Source organism: Loxodonta africana, chromosome 22, assembly GCF_030014295.1.
Source record: "Loxodonta africana isolate mLoxAfr1 chromosome 22, mLoxAfr1.hap2, whole genome shotgun sequence".
Lineage (NCBI taxonomy): Eukaryota > Metazoa > Chordata > Mammalia > Proboscidea > Elephantidae > Loxodonta > Loxodonta africana.
Genome location: NC_087363.1, coordinates 391,087 through 413,149, shown reverse-complemented (window position 1 = coordinate 413,149; position 22,063 = coordinate 391,087). Strand labels below are relative to the sequence as shown.

The 22,063-nt window shown below is 35.9% G+C and overlaps 1 protein-coding gene across 1 annotated transcript; it reads right to left on the bottom strand.

The window, feature by feature from the left end:
* Positions 1-13,718: 13,718 nt before the first annotated feature.
* LOC100658737 (olfactory receptor 10AG1-like) lies at positions 13,719-16,798 on the bottom strand. Its single transcript, XM_010602215.3, has one exon. The coding sequence runs from the start codon at positions 15,349-15,351 to the stop codon at positions 14,410-14,412; it is 942 nt and encodes a 313-aa protein (XP_010600517.2). The 5' UTR covers positions 15,352-16,798; the 3' UTR covers positions 13,719-14,409.
* Between the last annotated feature and the right edge of the window lie 5,265 nt (positions 16,799-22,063).

Genomic DNA, 22,063 nt, shown 5'->3' with positions numbered 1-22,063 from the left:
AAAGATTCTATTCCTAACATAAAAAGTCAAATAAATAAGAATAAAGACAAATATTCAAAATAAAATTGATCAAATGATACCTTAAAGTACTTTACAAAAAAGAACATCCATGAACATATTAATTAACATTCAAATTGAAACTACGGTGACATATTCTACATAAAGCTAATGGGTAAAAATCATAAAAGGATGATAATATTGAGTGCTAGTCACAAAGTGGAATATCACATTGGTACTTTCAAATGTTGCTATTACAAGTATAAATTGATACATCCGCTCTGAAAAATTATTTGAGAGCTAAATAAATGCCTGATGCTTTTACGTATAACCCCAACTCTAATGAATTCTTATGTGCAATGAAAAAGTTTGCATGTCCAAAAATGGAAACATTCCAAATGTCCACCATAGTAAAACGCATTTTAAAGACTGAATATTTATACAGTGGAATAATAAAAGGAACAGAACAAAACACACAGGAAATGTATGAAACAACAAGAATGAGTTATAAAAATCCAATGTTTACCAATGAAATTAAAATGCACAGAATACACACTGAATGGCTTTATATAAAACTTACAAAGAGGGAATATTGACTTGTGTTTGTTAAGCATACTTATGTAGTGAAAATATATAGAAAAGCAAGAGCATATTTATAATAAAAGTCAAACTTGTGGTTATTGCTTTGATGGGAGGGCAGTGTGATCAGGAACAGGTTGGTAGTTGACTTCTACAGTGCTGTTGATGTTCCATGAATCAATCTACTTGGGACTTACATGGGTGTTTGTTTAATTTTTTTTTAATTAATTTGCAACATATGTTTTTACAAAAATTATATTTTATTGAGTTTTTGGTGAAAGTTTACACAGAAAGTTAGCTTCCCAATTGACAATTTCCACACAAATTGTTCAGTGATGTTGTTAGGTGCTATCGACGGGGTTCCTACTCATAGACACCCTACGTACAACAGAATGAAACACTGCCTGGCCCTGCACCATCCTCATAATCTTTGTTATGTTTGAGCCCACTGTTACAGCCACTATGATGATCTTTCACACTGAGGGTCTTCTTTTTGCTGATCCTCTCTTTTACCAAGTATGATTTCCTTCTCCAGGAACTGATCCCTCCTGATAACATGTCCAAAGTATGTGAGATGTAGTCTCACCATCCTTGCTTCTAAGGAATGTTCTGGTTGTACTTCTTCAAAGACAGATTTATTCGTTCTTTTGCCAGTTCATGGTTTAGTCAATATTGTTCATCAGCACCACAATTCAGAGGTGTCAATTCTTCTTCAGTCTTCCTTATTCATCATCTAGCTTTCACATGCGTATGAGTCAGTTGAAAACACCATGGTTTGGGTCAGGTGCACTACTGTCTTCAAGGTGACATTTTGCTTTTTAACACTTAAAAGAGGTCTTTTTCGGGAGATTTGTCCAATGCAATGAGCCTTGGTTTCTGGACTGCTGCTTCCATGGGTGTTGATTGTGGATCCAAGTAGAATGAAATCCTTGACAGTTTCAATCTCTTCTTAGTTGATCATGAAATTGGTTATTCGTCCAGTTGTATTTTTCTTTTCTTTATGTTAAGATTTAAGGCTGTGATTTTCATCAGTAAGTGCTTCAAATCCTTTTAATTTTCAGCAAACAGGGTTTTGTAATCTGCATAAAGCAGGTTTTTAATGAGTCTTCCTCCAACCCTGCTGCTGAGTTCTTCTTGATGTAGTCCAGCTTGTTGGATAATTTGCTCAGCATACAGACTGAATAAGTATGGTGAAGGGATACAACCATAACACACACCTTTCCTGATTTTAAAGCACACAGTACCCTTTGTTCTGTTCAAAGGACCGCATCTTGATTTATGTGCAGTTTCCTCATGAGCACAATTAAGAATTCTGGAATTCCCATTGTTCGCAATGTTATCCATAATTTGTTATGATTCACACAGTCGAATGTCCATGCATAGTCAATAAAACACAGGTAAACATCTCTCTGGTATTCCTGCTTTCACCCAGGATCCATCTGATCCATTCCAACTCATAGCACCCCTATAGGACAGAGTAGAACTGCCCCGTAGAGTTTCCAAGGAGCACCTGGCAGATTTGAACTGCCAAACTCTTGGGTCAGATGCACCTTAGTCTTCAAGGTGACAACTTTGCGTTTTAACTCTTTAAAGAGGTCCTTTCAGCAGATTTACCCAATGCAACACATCGTCTGTTTTCTTCACTGTTGCTTCCATGGCTGTTGATTGTGGATCCAAGTAAAATGAAATCCTTGACAACCTCAGTTTTTCTCTGTTTATCATGATGTTGCTCTTTGGTCCAGTTGTGAGAATTCTTGCTTTCTTTATGTTAACATGTAATCCATACTGAAGGCTGTGGTCTCTGATTTTTATTAGTAATTGCTTCAATTCCTCTTAACTTTCAGCAAGCAAGGTTGTGTCATCTGCTCAACACCGGTTGTTAATGAGTCTTCCTCCAATCCTGGTGCCCCATTTTTCTTCATATAGTCCAGCTTCTCGTATTATTTGCTCAGCATACAGATTGAATAGGTATGGTGAAAGGATACAACCCTGATGCACACCTTTCCTGACTTTGGCCCAATCAGTATCTCCTTGTTCTATTCGAACAACTGCCTCTTGATCTATGTATGTAAAGCTTCCTCATGAGCACAATTAACTGTTCTGGAATTCCCATTCTTTACAATGTTGTCCATAAATTGTTATGATCCACATAGTCAAATGCCTTTGCATAGTCAATAAAATTTATTTTAATTTATATTTAATTAATTTATATTAATGATATTGTTAGATAATTTCCACATTAGGTTGAATCACCTGTCTTGGGAATAGGCTTAAGTATGGATCTCTTCCTGTAGGTTGGTCAGGTAGCTATCTTCCAAATTTCCTCACATAGATGATTGAGCACTTTCAGAATTGCATCCATTTGTTGAAACATCTCAATTGGTGTTCCGTCAATTCCTGGAGCTTTGTTTATCACCAATGCCTAATACCTATAGTGCAGCTTGGAATTCTTCCTTCAAGACCATAGATTTCTGAGCATATGCTACCTCCTGAAATGGTGACTTTGTTATTCCTTCCACATTCTTTTGTTGCTTCCTGCATCATTTAATATTTTCCCCATAGAATCCTGAATCATTGGCTAGCTCTATTTCTAGTTTTTTTAAGCAAGCACTACACCATTTTTCATAGTGGTGTACCATTTTGCAGTCCCACCAGCAATAGATATGGATTCCATTTTCCCCGTGATTTTCCCAACATTTGTTGTTTTCTGTTTTTGTTGTTGTATTTATTTATTTTATCAATGCCATATTAGCTGGGGTAAGATGGTATCTCATTGTAGTAACGAGTTGTATACCTCTAATGTCCAATGATTGTAAATATATTCTCATGTGTTTTTTGGCTGCTTGAATGAACTCTGGTGAGCCTTCTGTTCATTTCTTTTGCCTGTTTTGTGAATGGATTGTTTGTCTTTTTGTTGGTGACTTGTTGCAACTTTTCACAGATTTTAGAGATTATACCCGTATTGGTTAAGTCATTTCACAATATTTCTTTGCCATCTATCAACTGTCTGTTTACCCTTTTAATAAAGTCTTTTGAAGATCATAAGTTTCTAATTTTTATGGGGTCCTATTTATCTCTTTTTTCTTCTTCTATTCTTTTTTTTTATGTTTGTTATTCTATTTGAAAATTATTGACTAGGCTGTTTTGATTACAGTGGCTGCATAAAAAAAAAAGCTGCATAGTATGTTTTAATATTGAGGGATATGAGGCCTCCTGCTTTGTCCTTTTTCTGCAATTACTTTGTCTATCATGGATTTCTTTCCATTGCATTTGATGTTGATCACTAGGTTTTCCATTTCAGTAAAGAATGTCATTGGGTTTTTACTGGGATTGCATTCTACCTGAAGATTGCTTTGATAGAACTGACATTTTCACTATGCTAAGTATAGCAATTCATGAGCACTAGACATATTTTCATTTATGTTAAGTTTCTTTTAGTTCTTTGTAGTAGTGTTTAATAATTTTCATTTTAGAAGTCTTTTATGTTCCTGGTTAGGTTAATTCCTAGGTATTTTGTCAATATAGAGGCTATTGTAAATCATATTGTGCTTGATTTCTTTTTTGGAACAGTCTTTGTTAGTGTAGAGGAACACAACTGATTTTTTTGTGTTGCTGTTATACCCTGCCAAGTTGCTAAATTCTTCTATTAGTTCTAGTAGTTTTCTTGTGGAGTCTCTAGGATTTTCCATGTATAGGACCATGTCATCTGCAATTACAGTTTTACTTCTTTGTTTCCGACTTGTTGACCTTTTATTTCTCTTCCTTTTCTTATTGCAATGGCTAGGACTTTGAGTAAGACGCTGAATAAGAGTGGTGATAATGGGCATCTTTGTCTCATTCCTCTTCTCAAAGTGAAGGCTTTCTGCTTTTCTCCTTTGAGTATAAGGTCGGCTATTGGTTTTGCATATATACTCTTAATTATATTGGGAAATTTCCCTTTTATACCTATTTTAATGAAAGTTTTTATCAGGAGAGGATGTTGAATTTTATTGAATGCATTTTCTGCATCAATTGATAGGATCATATGGTTCTTTCCTTTGCTTTATTTATGTAGTATATTAAATTGACTTTCTAAGTTTGAATCACCGTGGTAATCCTGGTATGAATCCACTTAACCGTGGTAAATGACTTTTTTGATATGTGGCTGAGGTCTATTGGCTAGAATTTAGTTGAAAATATTTTCATCTATGTTTCTAAGGGCTATTCGTCTGCAATTTTCTTATTTTGTGATATCTTTGCCTGGTTTAGGTATCATGGTTAGGCTGGCTTCATAGATAAGGATTGCTGGTATTTCTCTTCTATATTAACAGATCGAGCAGGATTGGTGTCAGTGTGATAGAATTATCCACTGTAGCCGTTTGGTACTGGGCTTTTTTCTCTTGGCGGTTTTCTGATGATATCTTCAACCTCTTCTTTTGTAATGGATCTGTGTAAATTTTCTACCTCTGTGTTAGTTTGGGTAGGTAGTATGTTTCTAGGAATTTGTCCATTTCATTCAGGTTTTCAAATTTGTTGGAATACAATTTTCCATAGTAATCAGTTATGATCTTCTTTACCTCTGCTGGATAGGATTCATGTCATCAAATTTGTTTCTTAATTTGGTCATTTGCCTCTCTTGTTTTGTTTTTTCCCTTTTTCAAACAAGCCAGTGGTTTGTATATTTTATTGATCCTTGCAAAGAACCAACTTCTGGTTTTGTTGATTCTTTCTATTGTTTTACTATTTTCTATTTAGTTTATTTCTGCCCTGATCTTTATTATTCCTTTTTTTCTGGTAACTTTTGGCTTCTTTTGCTCTTCCTTTTCTATTTGTTCAAGCTGTTGTTAAAGTTAATGATTTTGGATCATTCTTTTTTTTTTTTTTTAATATTGGCATTGTATTACTATGAATTTCTGAGTACTCCTTTTACTGTGTAGCAAAGGTTTACATGTTGTATTTCCATTTTCATTTGATTCTAGGAGTTTTGTAAATTCGCTTATGAATTTTTCTAGACTCAGTTTTTAGTAGTATCTTATTTCCATGATTTTTGTTTGTCTGTTTTTTGAGTTTGGTTTGTTTGATTTTACTTCACTGCTTTTTCTGTTGTTGATTTGTAGCTTCACACCATTATGGCCAGAGAATATGCTTTGTATGATTTCAGTCTTTTTTAAATTTTGAGACTTATTTTATCCTACCATACGGTCTGTTCTGGAAAATGATTCATGTATGATGGAGAGGAATGGGTATTGTTCTGATGCTGAGTGGAGTATTCTGTATTATCTGTTAGGTCCAATTGGTTTATGGCTTTACTTAAGTTCTCAATGTCCTTAGTGATCTTCTTTTTAGATATTCTGTCTGTAATTGAAAGTGGTGTGTTGAAGTCCCCTAACAGGATTGTGAAGTTGACTATTTCTGTTTCCTATTAGTCAGTATTTATTGCATGTACTTTGGTGCATTGCAGTTAGGTACATATATATTTAGAATTGTTATATGTATGTGCTAATTGACCCTCTTATTATCATGTAATGGCCTTCTTTATCTCTTGTAGTAGATTATGATTTGAAGTCTATTTTATCTGATGTTAGTATGGCCAAATCCACTGCTAATTTTTTGTTGATTGCATGGAATATTTTTCTCCATCCTTTTATTTTCAGTCTGTTTTTGTCCTATGACTAAGGTGTGTTTTGTGTAGAGAGCAGAAGGATGTATCATTTTTTTTAATCTATTCTACTGCTCGTTTCTTTTTGCATGTGGTATTTAAACCATTTACATTTATTACTGAAAAGGAAGTGTCTACCTCCCTCATTTTGCTCTTAGTTTTTGAGTGTTTTGTGTCTTCTTTGATTTTATATTCTGATTTTTCTGTTTTTGTTTATACATGGTTGCTTTCTTGTGATGAGCCTCTTTACATTCTTCCTTCTTCTCTTATGAAAGTTTTTCCTTGACTATTTCTTAGTGGTTACCACATATATTACATTACACAACTTATAATTGCAACAATGAACAACTGTTAACATATATACTTAACAAAACAAACCTATTTCTGATATGCTCGTCCCTCCCTCATTTATGTTGGTGTGTCTCCATTAACATGAATATTCAACCTATTTTTGATAAATTTTCTTTGTGCTTATTTCTTATAAAATGCATGTTGTATTGTTTGTGGCATTTAATTATTGAATTTATTCCTTGAAAATGCCATATGCTTCACCCTCATAATTGTCCATGTTGTTGCGTTTTTGGAAATTTCTGTCTCATATTTTATTAATTTAGTTATTTTGTTCTGTGTATAGATACAAGTATTTATTTAATGCTCTTGCCTTTCCATTTGGAGTACTCCCTTAATTAACACCTGCAAAGACTCTCTGTTGCTGTTGTTGTTAGAGGCCAAGGAGTTGGTTTCAACTCATACCAACCCTGTGTACAACAGAAAGAAACACTGCCACATCCTGTGCCAACCTCACACTCCTTGGTACCCTTGAACCCATTGTTGCAGCCACTGTGTCAATCCATCTCGTTGAGCATCTTCCTCTCCTTCACTGACCCTGTACCCGACCAAGCATGATGTCCTCCTCCATGGACTGATTTCTCCTGATAACAAGTCCAAAGTCCTTTTCTGTAAGGAGCATTCGGATTGTACACCTTCCAAGGCAGATTTGCTTGTACCTTTGGCAGTTTATCATATATTTAATATTCTTTGCCAACATCACAATTGAAAGGAATCAACTTTTATTCAGTCTTCTTTATTCATCCCCCAGCTTTCACATGCATATGATTCGATTGAAAACACCATGGATGGGTCAGGCGCACCTTAATCTTCAAGGTGACATCTTTGCTTTTCAACATTTTATAAAGGTCTTTTGTGGCAGATTTGCCTGAAGCAATGTGTCTTTTGATTTCTTTGCTGTTGCTTCCATGGCTGTTGATTGTGGATCCAAGTAAAATGTAATCCTTGACAACTTCAATTTTTTCTGTTTATCATGATGTTGCTCATTGGTCCCGGTGTGAGAATTCTTGTTTTCTTTATGTTGACATGTAATCCATACTGAAGGCTGTGGTCTCTGGTTTTCATTCGTAAGTGCTTCAAGTCCTCTTCACTTTTAGCAAGCAAGGTTGTGTCATCTGCATAATGCAGTTTGTTAATGAGTCTTCCTCCAATCCTGATGCCCTATTCTTCTTATAGTCCAGTTTCTCGGATTATATGTTCAGCATATAAATTGCATAGGTACAGCTGAAGGATACAACACTGACAGACACCTTTCCTGAATTTAAACCACACAATACTCCCTTGTTCTGTCCAAACGACTACCTCTTGATCTATATACAGATTCATCATGAACTCAATTAAGTGTTCTGGAATTCCCATTCTTTACAATGTTATCCATAATTTGTTATGATCCACACAACCAAATGCCTTTGCATAGTCAATAAAATACAGGTAGACATCTTTCTGGTATTCTCTGCTTTCAGCCGGGATCTATCTGACATCAGCAATGATATCCTTGGTTCCACATCCTCTTCTGTATCCAGTTTGAATTTCTGGCAGTTCCTTGTCTATATATTGTTGCAGCTGCTTTTGAATGATCTTCAGCAAAATTTTGCTTGCATGTAATATTCACGATATCGTTCAATAATTTCCAAATTCGGTTGGATAACCTCTCTTGGGAATAGGCATAAGTATGGATCTCTTCTAGTCGGTTGACCAGGTAGCTGTCATCTAAATTTCTTGGCGTAGATGAGTCAGCACTTCCAGGCCTCAATGAGATGGACTGACACAGTGGCTGCAACAATGGGCTCAAGCATAACACGACTGTGAGCATGTTGCAGGACCTGGCAGTGCTTCCTTCTGTGGTATGAGGGTGGCCATGAGTTGGAATCAACTCAATGGGACCTAACAACAACAACACCTACAAGAAATAAGACTTTCTTTCAAGGTACTAGTGGAATCCTTATGGTTGTTTATGCAGCACTTTCCCTTTGACTCTGAAGCCCTGAGCTCATCTCTTTCTTTTACAAGTTTGTCTAGCTAAAGTAGGACCAACCAACTAGCTTCTTTATACTTCTCATTCTGACAAAATTGTAGAAAGCTATCACACATGAAATCACCCAAGCCTCCCCTTTCCCCAATACCTCATCTGTTGGTGGTGATACTTTCCATATTTGTATGGCCACCTCACACCATGGATTAGCAGTGTGCTCTTTACTCCTGGGAGCAGAGTCATCAATATCTTTAAGACTAACCAGACTTGGGAACCCATTTAGAAAACTCATCTTTATAATTTTGTTTCTCTAGAACAATCCCTGGTACCAGATTCTGTCTTAGTTATGTAGTGTTTCTATAACAGAAGTACCACAGGTGGATGGCTTTAACCAACAGAAGTTTATTCTCTCAGTCTGGGAGGCTGGAAGTTCAAATTCAGGGTGTCGGATCCAGGGGAAGACGTCTCTTCCTGTCGACTCTGGGTGAAAGTCTTTGTCAATATGTTGTTTTGTGTTGCTTTCTTGCTGCTTTCAGAAATCAATCCCTGTCTTTGGATTTCAAAAATTTGATTTGGCTGTGGCGTGGAGTTGATCATTTGGTGTCTCTTCTGATCGGGTTTCATGTAGCTTCCTATAGTTGCAGGCTTGATTCTCTGTTCAGGAGCGGAAATCCTCTCTGATTTCCTCTTGGAAAATCATTTTGGATATAATACTTGAAGTAAACTGAACTCTTTCTTGACATACAGTATTATTTTCAACACCTAATTGAACTATCTTACATTTATCCTCAAAAAATGAGGATGCATTAAAGAGGTACTAATATTTTTAACATTTTCCTCTTTAAGAATCTGATAATATTTTCAAAAATGCAAACCTCAACTTTTCCATCATTTGAAATAAAATAAATTTTATTAAGGTTGTTAAGGCAAAACAGAAAATTGTGCTTTATACAATTCCTGAATCAAAAGAATTGGTTGTGAAGATACAGTAAAGGTAGTTACGATATGTGTTTGCAGTTCTTTTATTATTAAGCAACAACTTAAAGTCAAAGAATAATATAAGTATTGAGTCCCTAAATATTGATTTCTACTTCTCCATCCTGATTGATACAGTCTCCAAGGAAAGTTTTTTCTGACACCACCTGAGGGCAAGTGAATCAGAATTCAGCGTTTTTATATCACCCCAGGGATGGTTGTAAAGCATGCAAAGGATTGAAAATCTTAGAATAGGCAATCTTTAATAAAACCTTATGGAGCACAGCTCTATTCTGTAACACATGAATTTGCCGTGAGTCAGACCCTGACCTGATGTTAGCTAACACCAGCAATTGACTTAGATAAAAAAAGAGTGAACAATATATCTATGAAAACTGTTTGGAAATAGGGCATAAATAAACAAAAACTTATTTGGATTATATTGAGTGTGAACCCAGTTTGGTGATGATTAATTAATTTTCTATTTTTCTCCATAATATCTTTTTTTCTAACATTGTAGATAAGGAAATATGTTAAGGAAATTCCTTAATTACAAATGTGGTCATAAATTAGACTGTTACAATGTCACGTGATAAACTAAATCCATGTTAGGTGTGCTCTTTACAACATATTAATTCTCACAAAAACACTGCAAGGATCGTATTTTTTTTTTTTTTTTCAAATATAAAAAGTGACATTGAAGGATGAAATAATTTCCCAAGTCAAACAAAAACTTAGGTGGTGAAGGACTATCTCAAACCCAAGTCTGTAAACAGATTATGGGTAAAAACCTAAAAACCAAACCTGTTGCCATCAAGTCAGTCCAACTCATAGCAACATTACAGGACAAAGTAGAAACTGTCATATAGGTTATTCAAGGAGCAGCTGGTGGATTCAAACTGCCCTGTTTTTGGTTAGTACCCATAGCACCTAAACACTGCTCTAGCAGGGGTTCTGAACATGGGTACAAAAAAAAAAAAAAAAAAAAAAAAACCTGTTCCCATCAAGTCGACCCTGGCTCATAGCGACCCTATAGGACAGAGTAGAACTGCCCCATAGAGTTTCCAAGTGGCTCCTCGTGGATTCAAACTGCCAACGTTTTGGTTAGCAGCAGGGTTTCCAGAACATGGGTAGTGAGGTAAAATAGTAGTATGTGTGTGAAGTAGGAAAAATTATGCAAACTCTGTGTCTCTGTTTTTTTTTTCTATAAAATAATGTGAGAGTCTTAACACTTTATACATACATATGTAGAAAGATATGATAAATGTACATATAGATATTGGTTCCTTAAAGTGTCATCATTGTTTCTCATCATCTTAAAGAGGTCCTTTGCAGCAGTTTTGCCTGATGCAATATGTCATTTGATTTCTTGACTGCTGCTTCCACGGGTTTGGATAGTGAATCCAAGTAAAATGAAATCCTTAACAACTTCAGTCTTCTCTCTGTTTATCATGATGGTGCTTATTGGTCCCTTTGTGAGGATTTTTGTTTCCTTTATGTTGATGTGCAATCCACACTGAAGGTTATAGTCTTTGATCTTCTTCAGTAATTGCTTCAAGTCCTCTTCACTTTCAGCAAGCAAGGTTGTGCCACCTGCATAATGTGGGTTGTTTATGACCTTTTCTTCAATCCTGATGCCCCATTCTTCTTCATGGAGTACAGTTTTTTGGATTATTTGCTCAGTATACAGATTGAATAAGTATGATGAAATAATATAACCCTGAGGCACACCTTTCCTGACTTTAAATCACCCAGTATCCCCTTGTTCTCTTTGAACGACAGCATCGTGGTCTCTAAACAGGTTTCTCATGAGCACAGCTTTGTCCTCTGGAATTCCCATTCTTCACAGAGTTTATGTGTGTGTGTGTGTGTATATACCAAAGCCAAACACACAGCCATTGAGTCAATTCCAACTCATAGGCAACCTATGGAACAAAGTAGAACTTCCCCATAGGGTTACTAAGGCTGTAAGTCTTTGCAGATTCCCACATCATTCTCCTGCAGAGTGGCTGGTGGGTTTGAACTGTTGACCATTTTCTGTTATCTGCAGAGTCCTTTAACCACTGTACTACCAAGCTACATGCATACATACATATATAGATATACACACATATGTATACATACATACATGTATAATAAATATCATATAATTATCATTAATAATATAAACTATATATGTATATCTATATGTGTGTATGTGTGTGTCTGTGTATGTGTCTGTGTGTATGTGGGGTATGTGTATGTGTGTGTGTATGTGTATGTGTGTATGTGTAGGTGTGTGTGTGTGTTTGTGTGTGTGTGAATGTGTATGTGTGTGTATGTGAGTGTGTGTTTGTATGTGTGTGTGGGTGTGTGTATGTGCATGTGTGTGTATGAGTGTGTGTGTATGTGTATGTGTGTGTCTGTGTACCTGTCTGTGTGTATGTGTGTGCGTGTGTGCATTGTGTGCATGTGTGTGAGTGTGTGTATGTGTGTGTGTATGTGTGTGTGTGTGTGTATGTATATGCAGTTGGCCCTGTGTATCTGTGAATTCCCCATCCACAAAATCAACCATCTGAGATTAAACACATTTGGAAAAGTAGAACAAAAAAAAAAGAAAGTTCCCAATAGCAAAATTTGGATTCAGCAAGCTCTGAGCGCCATGCTAAATTCATGCAAATAAACTGATGTGTAGGCTTTCCCTGACATAGCCTGTCAGAATTTCACATGTCCTCAGTCTCTCTCTCCAGTACTCTTTGTTTGAGCATTGTTTGACTCTTGTCCTGACATTATTCCCTAAAAAATACAGTACTGTATAGCAACTATTTGCATTGAATTTACATTATTAAGGATTATAGGTAATCTAGAAATGGCTTAAAGTATATAGGAAGATGTGCATGTATTACATGCAAATATTACATCATTTTATAAAACGGACTTGAGCATCTTCAGATTTTGGTATCAGCGGACATAATGAAAACAATCCCCCTTGGATACCAAGTGACATATGTGTGTGTATATATATATATATATATATATACACACATAGACAATCAAATACCATCATAGAATGCAGCAATTGCTATTTAATATGGTTCCCATCTCATTTGATTCTTGTTCAAGGCTTGGTTTGCAGCCTTAAGTGATTTAAACACTTGAAAGATTCATTACGGCACCCACCAACCTCTACAGTGCTTTTCTAAGACATTTGCATTTTTAATTTTTTTTTTCCATTAAAAAAAAAAAACAGCAACAACCAAAAAAATCAAACCCCTTGCCTTTGAGTCAGTTCCACCTCATGGTGACCCTATAGGAGAGAGTAGAACTGTCCCATAGGGTTTCCAAGGAGTGGTTGGTAGATTCTAACAGTCAAAGTGTTCTCTACAGAAAATCTAAAACAATTTCATGGCTTCCCACTGTACTTGGAATAATTCAAATTTCTTACAGGAATGGAAGACTGCTATATAATCAGGCCGCTACCTTTATTTCCATGCTTATCTGCCTAAAGTGTTCTTTACATAGTTACTCCTGATTATTTAGGACTCAGTTCAAATGTTACTTCTCCACAGAACCTCTTCCAGGTTTATCATAAAGATTATATTATTATTGTTATTGTGCCAAGCACTACACTGAATCCATGCAAATGAAATGATGTGTAGGCATACCCAGCTGTAGCCTCCCACCATGTCACAGACCTTCAGTCTCTCTCTTCAGCCCTCATTGTTTGTGCATTGTTCACCTCATGTCTTGTCACTATTCCCAAAACAAGACTGCATAACAAATATTTACACAGCATTTGCATTGTATTAGGTATTATAGGTAATCTACAGGTGACTTAAAGTATATGGAAGTTTGTGAGTAGGTTCTATGCAAGTATTGTGCCATTTTATATAAGGAAATTGAGTATCCACAGATTTTGGTATTTGTGGGGGTCCTCTAACAAATTCTCCATGGATACCTAAGGAACAGTGCATAGTTTTAATTAATGCATATTGCAAAACCTGGTTCTTAAAATGGGTATCACAACTGTAAGGGCACTCATGGAAATGAATAATGTTTTACCCTAGGTATTTTTTAATAGATTATATATTACAACTGACTAAATTAAACAAGCCCAAGCAAAAATTTTTATTGAGGGATGACATTGCACAATGAAATCATAGAATTACTAATATAATGATTTGCTATGGGTTTAATACATATATTACTTATATAATTTGAGGAGAGATTTTTTATAAGAGATTATTAACTTGGAAATGATTTTTTGGGAAGACAAGGTGTCTTAGTAATGTAGTGCTGCTATAACGGCACTGGGTTTGGGTTATAACAGAAATACCCCAAGTATATATAGCTTAACAAAAAGAAATTTATTCTCTTACAGACAAGGAGGCTAGAATTCCAAATTCAGAGAGACAGCTCCAGGGGAAGCTTCCTCTCTCTGTTGCCTCCATCGTAAGGTCCTTGTCATCAATTTTCCCCTGGTCTAGAAGCTTCTCGAAGCAGGGACCCTGGGTCTAAAGAACACTCTTGCCTTCTGGTTCTTCATTCTTCGTGATAGGAGGTCTCCCTGTCTCTATGCTAGTTTCTCTCTTTTATCTCAAAAAAGATTGACACAAGATACAACCTATTGTTGTAGACTGACTCCTGCCTCATTAACATCATAAAGGTAGGATTTACAACACATAGAGAAATCACCAAACCAAACCACTTGCCTTCTAGAGGTCTCAGACTCATAAAACAAAATGGTGGACTAGCACTGCAATACTGAAAATCATAGCCTAGTCAAGTTCACACATTTTGGGGGGACAAAATTCAATCCATATCACAAGGTACGGTTAAAAGTATACATCTGTTGAAATTTAATTAAAAATATGTAAGAAAGCAATTTCTATACATTAAACTGATTCTTTAATAGAGTGAGTTATTTACAAAGCAATTTTCTCAGTGCCATTATGACATCCTTGTTCCTTAGACTATATATCATGGGATTAAACATAGGAGTTAGGATAGTGTAGAAAAGAGAAAGCATTTTGTCAGTTCCCTCTGAGTGTCTAGTGTTGGGCCTTAAGTAGGCAATAATGGCTGATCCAAAGAATAACACCACAACCATTAGATGAGATGAGCAGGTAGAGAAGGCTTTGGCTTGACTTGTGGCTGATGGCAACTTCAGGATGATGGAGATGATTTTACTGTAGGAGCCAAGTATCAACAGAAATGGAACCATGACAAATAACACAGCAACTGTGTAGACCAACATCTCATTAACAAAGGTGTCCCCACAAGCCAGCTTGAGTATTGGCGGGATATCACAAAAATAGTGGTTAATTTGTTTAGATCCACAAAAAGGCAGAGAGAAAATCTGATATGTCTGCCGTATCTGAACTGGGATTCCAATGGTCCAGGAGCCAGTCACCAACTGAATGCAGACCCTGTGGTTCATGACTAGAGGATAGTGCAGAGGATTACAAATGGCCACATAGCAGTCATAGGCCATCACTGTCAGGAGCAAGCATTCTGTGCCTCCGAACAGAAGGAAAAAGCACATCTGCATAGCACAGGCAACGAAGGAAATTGTTCTTTTCTGGGTCCCAATATTAATCAGCATTCTGGGGAGAGTAGTTGATACATAGCAGATTTCCAAGAAGGAAAAATTTGCTAGGAAAAAATACACAAGGCTCTGGAGAGCAGGATCCATTTTTGTTATGAGAAATATGGTGCCATTGCTCAACAGGATAATGATATAGATGATTAAAAACAATCCAAAAAGGAACCACTGGAGGTGGGGCATGTCAGCAAAGCCCAAGAGAACAAATTCAATAATTTCAGTTAGATTATCTTGTGATGATTTTTCTTGATGATTCATCTGTGGAAAAGGTAAATTTACATGTGCATTTCCTTAGCCTTCCTGTATCTCTTTTTCTCTTCTCTAAATTGTATTGAGGTGTCCAGGTTGGATTTTATGATCACCGCAATGGTTTGCACGTTAAGAATGACACTAGTTTTGTATGTCCCACATCCTCCTGTTAAATCACAATCCACAGTGATTTTAAGATCATTTCCTTATACTTTCGGAACACAGCCCAGGACAGATCAGGCTATACCTGACTCAGCACAGGCACTGGAGCAATTGGCAACTGCTGGAGATGGACCCTCAGCTTTGCCATCTAATCTCATTTTAAATTAATTACACTTCTTGACAATTCTATTATAGTTCTCTATGCATTTTCTGAATCAAGCTTCTCAAACACTTTATCATAAACTCTCTTCTAACACACATTTTCAACGGCCTCTTTCAACATTTCCTTCTTGCATTCCTTGATGATTTTAAGCATATACCCATACCACCATCATTGAGTCGATTCCGACTCTCTGGGACCCTATAGGGACAAGTAGAATTACTACATAGAGTTTCCAAGAAGCCACTGGTAGGCTTGGACTACCAACATTTTGGATAGCAGCTGAGCACTTAACTACTGTGCCACCAGATCGCCTTTAAGCATATAGGTTCCTATAATACAGTTCACATTAGATAGTTTAGAAAGAAAAGTGTGAGAGTATTACATTTTGTGTAGGGAATAAAACAAATATCTTTTGGAAGGATATTAAGTGGGCAAGATAAGAGGATTTTATTCAGGGAAATTGTCCTGGGAACATTGATTCAGATACCAATAATAAAACTGGTCACCCTATGAAAACAGGGGTAGCATGGAGGGTATTTGTTAGCAATGTTTATATGTGGGACAGTAGGAGGAATGATGTTGGCTGTTGTTATACCCATTGGGTGCTCTGTGCACCCAACATGATTTTTTGTTGTTTTTCAGACAAATTTAGGTAACTGTTTCTAAACTCACTATTCTTTAGATTTAAAGATGTTCAGACCCACTAAATATGGATAATTTGACCAACTGCACATAAGTTTTGTGACTGCAAATAAGTATTTTTTTTTAATGGACTTGAGTTTGACTCAATTGTGATATTAAGCTTTTTTTTAAAGTTTCAAAGGTTTACTTCTTTGTGAGAATTAAATGAGATAATATTGGCCAAACATATTGTCTATTTACCAATTTTAAATTGATTACTTTTTAGTTATGGTTCTATGATAATATGTTCTTTAAGCCTATAGCCCTAGAATTTAACATATTGCCTAGTTATGTATTTGATAAAGTAATTTAGAGTTCGGTTGTTGGGACTGTTTTTCCCACCATTCGCTTTCATCATGGTCAGGACAGGAACCAGTTAGGGAAGCTCCTGAGGTGCAAAATTTAAGGAGGCTCAGGGCCCTCCTTGCATTTGCACAATTCTGAAAGTGAGTGCCTCCTTAAATTTTGCAAGACGCAAGATTCCTCTTGTCTCGCGATGCTTTTCATCTCTCCATCCTAACGGGTTTGTACCTTGCCCACCAAGTAGAGAAGAGGTATGGCATGCCATGGTTAAAAAAATATATATATATTGCCGAGGAGACTATTTGAACTGGTAGCTACATTACAGTGCAGAGTAGAACTGCCCCATAGGGTTTTCAAGGCTGTAAATCTTTAGGGAAGCCAATTGCCATGTCTTTATTCCATTGAGCAGCTGGAGAGTTTGAACCCTTGACCTTTTGATTATCAGCCAAGTGTTTAGGACTCTGTCACCAGGGCTCTGTGCCATTGTTATAGAATAATATTTTCCAGATAGACTGAAATTGAATTATAGTTTCAACATCTAGCTGTATGATGACCTCATGTATGCTTGTTAATCTTTCCGTGTCACATTCTGCTCCACTGTAAAATGACTGGCAACTATATCACCATTTAGTGTTGTTAAGTGAATTAAATCATTTAAGTAAAAAATCTGGAAGAAGTCCTGGCATTTATAATAGCCTATTATTATTGTTTTATTGTTCTCTATTATTGTCGTCTATTATTGTTATTGTTGCCAACAGTTGCTTATTATCATCCATTTATTTTGATTGTTATTAAAACTAATATTTTACTCAGTATGCTATACAACATGAACAATACTCTCTAATATCTTTTGCTTTTGTATCACTGGATTATTGTGGGAATGAAGTGAGATCTTAAAAACAATTATCAAAACATTACAAACTCCAAAAATGTTCAACTCAAAAGGTGCAATTATCCATGAGTTCTCTGCCAATATTTGAGTTCATATCATTATCTCTGCTTTGTGGACATGTAACACCTGTAGTACCCATCACTGTTCAGCACTCAGAATTGCAATTAGGGTAATACCATTTGTATGCATTTTCTTTTACTGATACTAAATGATCTAAGAGGTAAAGGCTGTGACTATTTTCCTACTTGAAATCAGTATAGAGTCCAGAAAATGGGTGTACGCCTAACGTGGTACTCAGGGTTTGATTCTGGACTAAAATAAAGGAATGGACATTATTAAAATGAAAGCATCACCCTTAAGAGGGGGAGAAGAATTAAGATTCAAAAGAGGACAAAAGAACCAAATCCTTATGTATTTTTTTTTTTTTTTACAAATGATGGCATTTAATTAAAAAAAATGTATTTCTTGTTAATTAAATAAAATGACTTGTGAGAGCTAATTGTACAAACTCCACTTTTTGGTGATGAAATTATCCATGTGTAATATTATGTAAGATTTCTCTGGGTTTTTCTCAAGAGAACAGGGTAGAAAGAGCAGAGATTTACCCTGCGTGTTCTCCCAAAACCGTTTATATTATTCTTCTTGAAAATGTTTAAGTTCTTATTACTTAAAGGGAAATAAAACTTAATGCTCTCATGTTTTTATTTGAAATCTAAGCACCCATTCCCTGGAAAAATCCAAATGATTAAGGAATGCATAACAATATTGAAAGAGTTCTGGTTGTGCAGTGGTTAAGTGCTCCGCTGCCAATCAAAAGGTCCATGGTTTAAGCCCACCAGCCACTCTGTGGGAGGCAGATGTGACAGTGAGTTTCTGTAAGGATTTACAGCCTTGGAAGTCCTGTGAGGCAGTTCTACTCTATCCTATAGGGTGGCTATGAGTCAGAAGCCACTTGGAGGCAATAAATTTGGCATTGGGTAACAAGATTCTGATTCGGTTAAATATTAGTCATTGTCAATGCCCCCACTCTACCTAAACCTCAGCTGTGTTTGTATTTTTGACATAAATTAGAACATAAACGCTAAAACTAACTTGGAAATCAGTATGAACTTAAAACTTTTTATTATTTTATGAATTCTTTAACACAAAATATCATTTTCTTTAAAATAATTTCTTGGATTCCTTAACGGTTGTAGATTTATTTCATGGATTGTTTTATTTTAAATGTCTTATTAAAATATCAGAACTAAAATGCATACATATAATCTTATTTGCTTGACAAAGTCTTTGCTGGAAATGAAGTTTTCCTATAACATTATTTAGTATTCTTACAAAAACAGCAATTTTTCAAATTTTCGGAGTTTTAAAATTGTTAATATCACTATTTAAAATCAGCTTAAGGTAAATTTATTTAATAGAGTCAGAAATGTAAATAAGGTGCTTTAATAAAACGATATTTTTGCTACTCCATATTAAACATTAACTTTAATAATATCATGAACTGAAGTTGAACATTAATATAAAATATTTCATACCTTTTTTGGGGGGTAATAGGAGGTCTGGTGGCACAGTGGTTAAAGTGCTCAGCTGCTATCCAAAAGGTCTGCACTTGGAACCCACCATCTGCTCTGTGGGAGAAAGTTTTGGCAGTTGGCTTCCTTAAAGATTTATAGCCTTGGAAACTTGGGGGGCAATTCTGCTCTGTCCTGAAGTGTCCCTGTGAGCAGTAATCTCCTTAACTGCAGGGGGTTTGGATTTTGGTTTGTTTCTGATAAACTTGTTTCTTCCTCACTGAAGAGGGTTTACATATTTATGTATTTAAATTACTTTGGCTGAAACAACTTCTTTCATCATAGGTGTCTAATCTACCTTTAAAACACTGTTCATTATTAACATGGAGTGCTCTTTAAAAAAAAAAGTTATCTCCATCCCCTGGGATCTCTTCCACGTGACACAGTTAAATTTCTAATTAAACAAACCTCTTTGGCACTCTCTGATTTGGTTTATCTATTTATTTTCCCAGATAGCTCTCAGTTTGCCCAGAATGCTCTTCCTCTATAGCATCTCAATGGAATAGAGTGTGAAGGAAGTTTTATTTCACAGACTTAAATAAGATCCTGGATTGCTCTTAAGTAGCAATACTTCCCACGTAAAATTGACCCAAATTCAATTCTCACTTTATCTATTATGACTTCTTAATATGGACCCTCTGTTCCTATTAGATTGAGCTCTAGTCATATTTTCCTCAATTATTTTACTTATTTTCTTCTCTGAAATGGATGTCTTCATCCAAATTCTGGGGCTGGCTTTTGTAAAATTTATAATAAATGTCCTAACAACAAAGAATGTTTTTACCTACTAATCATACTAATCATATAATATATAATTTATTTCTTCAAGAGGACCTGGGCAAACTGAGAACTAGCTGTTGGATACCTTAAATCTAGTTCAAAAGATTTTTTTTTTTTTTTTGTCGCAAGATTAATCCCAACAGGGAGGCTTTTTATTTTCCTTGCAGCATTCCACCATCCATCCTCAATTTCATTCCCTCTGTGAAACCACTTTTAAGAGCTGATTCTTACTAAACTCACAGGAGAAAATAAGATTCTGATATAAGTCCAGCTGAAATTAGAGGCAAGACTCTAGGTCAGTAGTCTGTGTATTGTTATAAAATATTTCCCCATCAAGGCTTCAAATCTGAGTGATGCTTAGGTAGGATGATCTTTAAGATTGTGTGTTGGCTTTGCTAAGACATGAATCTCGGTGTCTTGGCAATTATGGAATATTTTGGCAGTCATATAATGATATAATCACCTCCATGATGAGATCTGATATGATGTGATCACCTCCATGATGGGGAGCTGCTCTAGGTAGACAATCAGTTGAAAGGGAGTTTCCTTGGGGGTGTGGCCTGCATCCAATACATGTGGACTTTCTGGCAAAGTTCACTGTCTTTTGCTCTGCCCTGGATCCTGCATTTGGCTTATCAGTACCTGACTTCCAGTTCCTGATATTTGAGCCAACAGCCTCCCACTTTACTGGCTGACCTTGGATTTCTCAGTCTTCTGTCCTGTGAGCCAGCAGCCTGTCCTCTGATCTGTGGATCTTGGGTTCATCAGCCCCTGATGCCTGACCAGGGACTTGCCAGCTCTACAACCGGGTGATTAATTTTCTTGAAATGAATCTCTCTTTTTCTCTCTATAATGTGTATATATATACATATATGTATATCTATCTATATACACATACACATATATATACATATATATACATATATATACATATATATACATATATATACATATATATATATATATGGCTCACTGGTTTTATTTCTGTAGAGAACCTAGCCTAAGACAGATAATTTAAGAATATTGGCTTGAAGCTAAATTTCCCCTTACGAAAACAGGATGTTACTTCCTATTATTAAGCAGTGATTTTGAAGTTTATAATTACCCACAACCTTGAGGTTAGTAGTGTGTATATATATATATATATATATTCACTACTAAAGTAAAAAAAAAAAAAAGTAAAGGTTGTGTAAATTATCTATCTATCATCTATTACATGTTTATCTATCTGTCATCTCCACAAGAGGGAAATCTTATAGTATTATAATATCAGAGAGTGATTGTTGTTGTTGTTGTTAGGTGCCATCACTATGTAGCACAGAAGGGAACACTGCCTGGTCCTGCACCGTGCTTACTATTATTATGCTTGAGCCTGTTGTTGCAGTCCATCTCGTTTGATGGCCTTCTTTTTTGATGACTCTCTACTTTACCAAGCATGATGTCCTCCTCCAGGGACACCATGTAAAAGTGATTAGGGAAGTTAATTGAAAGGCATCGGGAAGTACAACCTTGAAAACATAGAAGATGTATGAAGAGTGGGTGGTGAGAAAGGCCTTCCACAGGAATCAGGTGTGACAGAGCGCAATGGGGTGGAATGGCAGCCTGGCCCACACCATAGTTGGTGCACAGCCCTGAAGTAACTAAGCTAAAAGGAAATCCTAAAGTTCCACAATTGCATGTGGAGTACTAGATGCACGGTGGTTAAGAGCTCAGTTGCTAATCTAAAAGTTCGGAAATTTTAATCTACCAGTCACTCCTTGGAAACCCTATAGGGCAGTTCTACTCTGTTCTATAGGGTCGATATGAGTTAGAATTGTCTTGATGACAACGGGTTTGCTTTTTTGGGGTATTGTGCATAAATAGCAAGATTTTCTTATGGCATAAATGGAAACCAAATACACATGAGAATATGTCATACAATAAGAACAGGAAATGAAATAGGTGAAATATGGAATTTCAAAGGAAATATTATTGGGATACTTGGACAGTCTTTGAGGAAAAAAAGATACATTTTTAGTAATACTACAGCAGGAAACACTCCAAAGGATACAATAGTTTAAATATTCTTAAAAATTAAACAATAAAATAATCCTAAGACAAAGATTTTTTTAAATACAATTTTAGGATAAGGAAGATTTGTCAAGTTATGACTAAAATTTTAGAATTCAG

Coding starts and splice junctions, on each gene's coding strand:
- LOC100658737 (XM_010602215.3), bottom strand. CDS start 15,351: ATGAATCATCAAGAAAAATCATCACAAGATAATCTAACTGAAATTATT.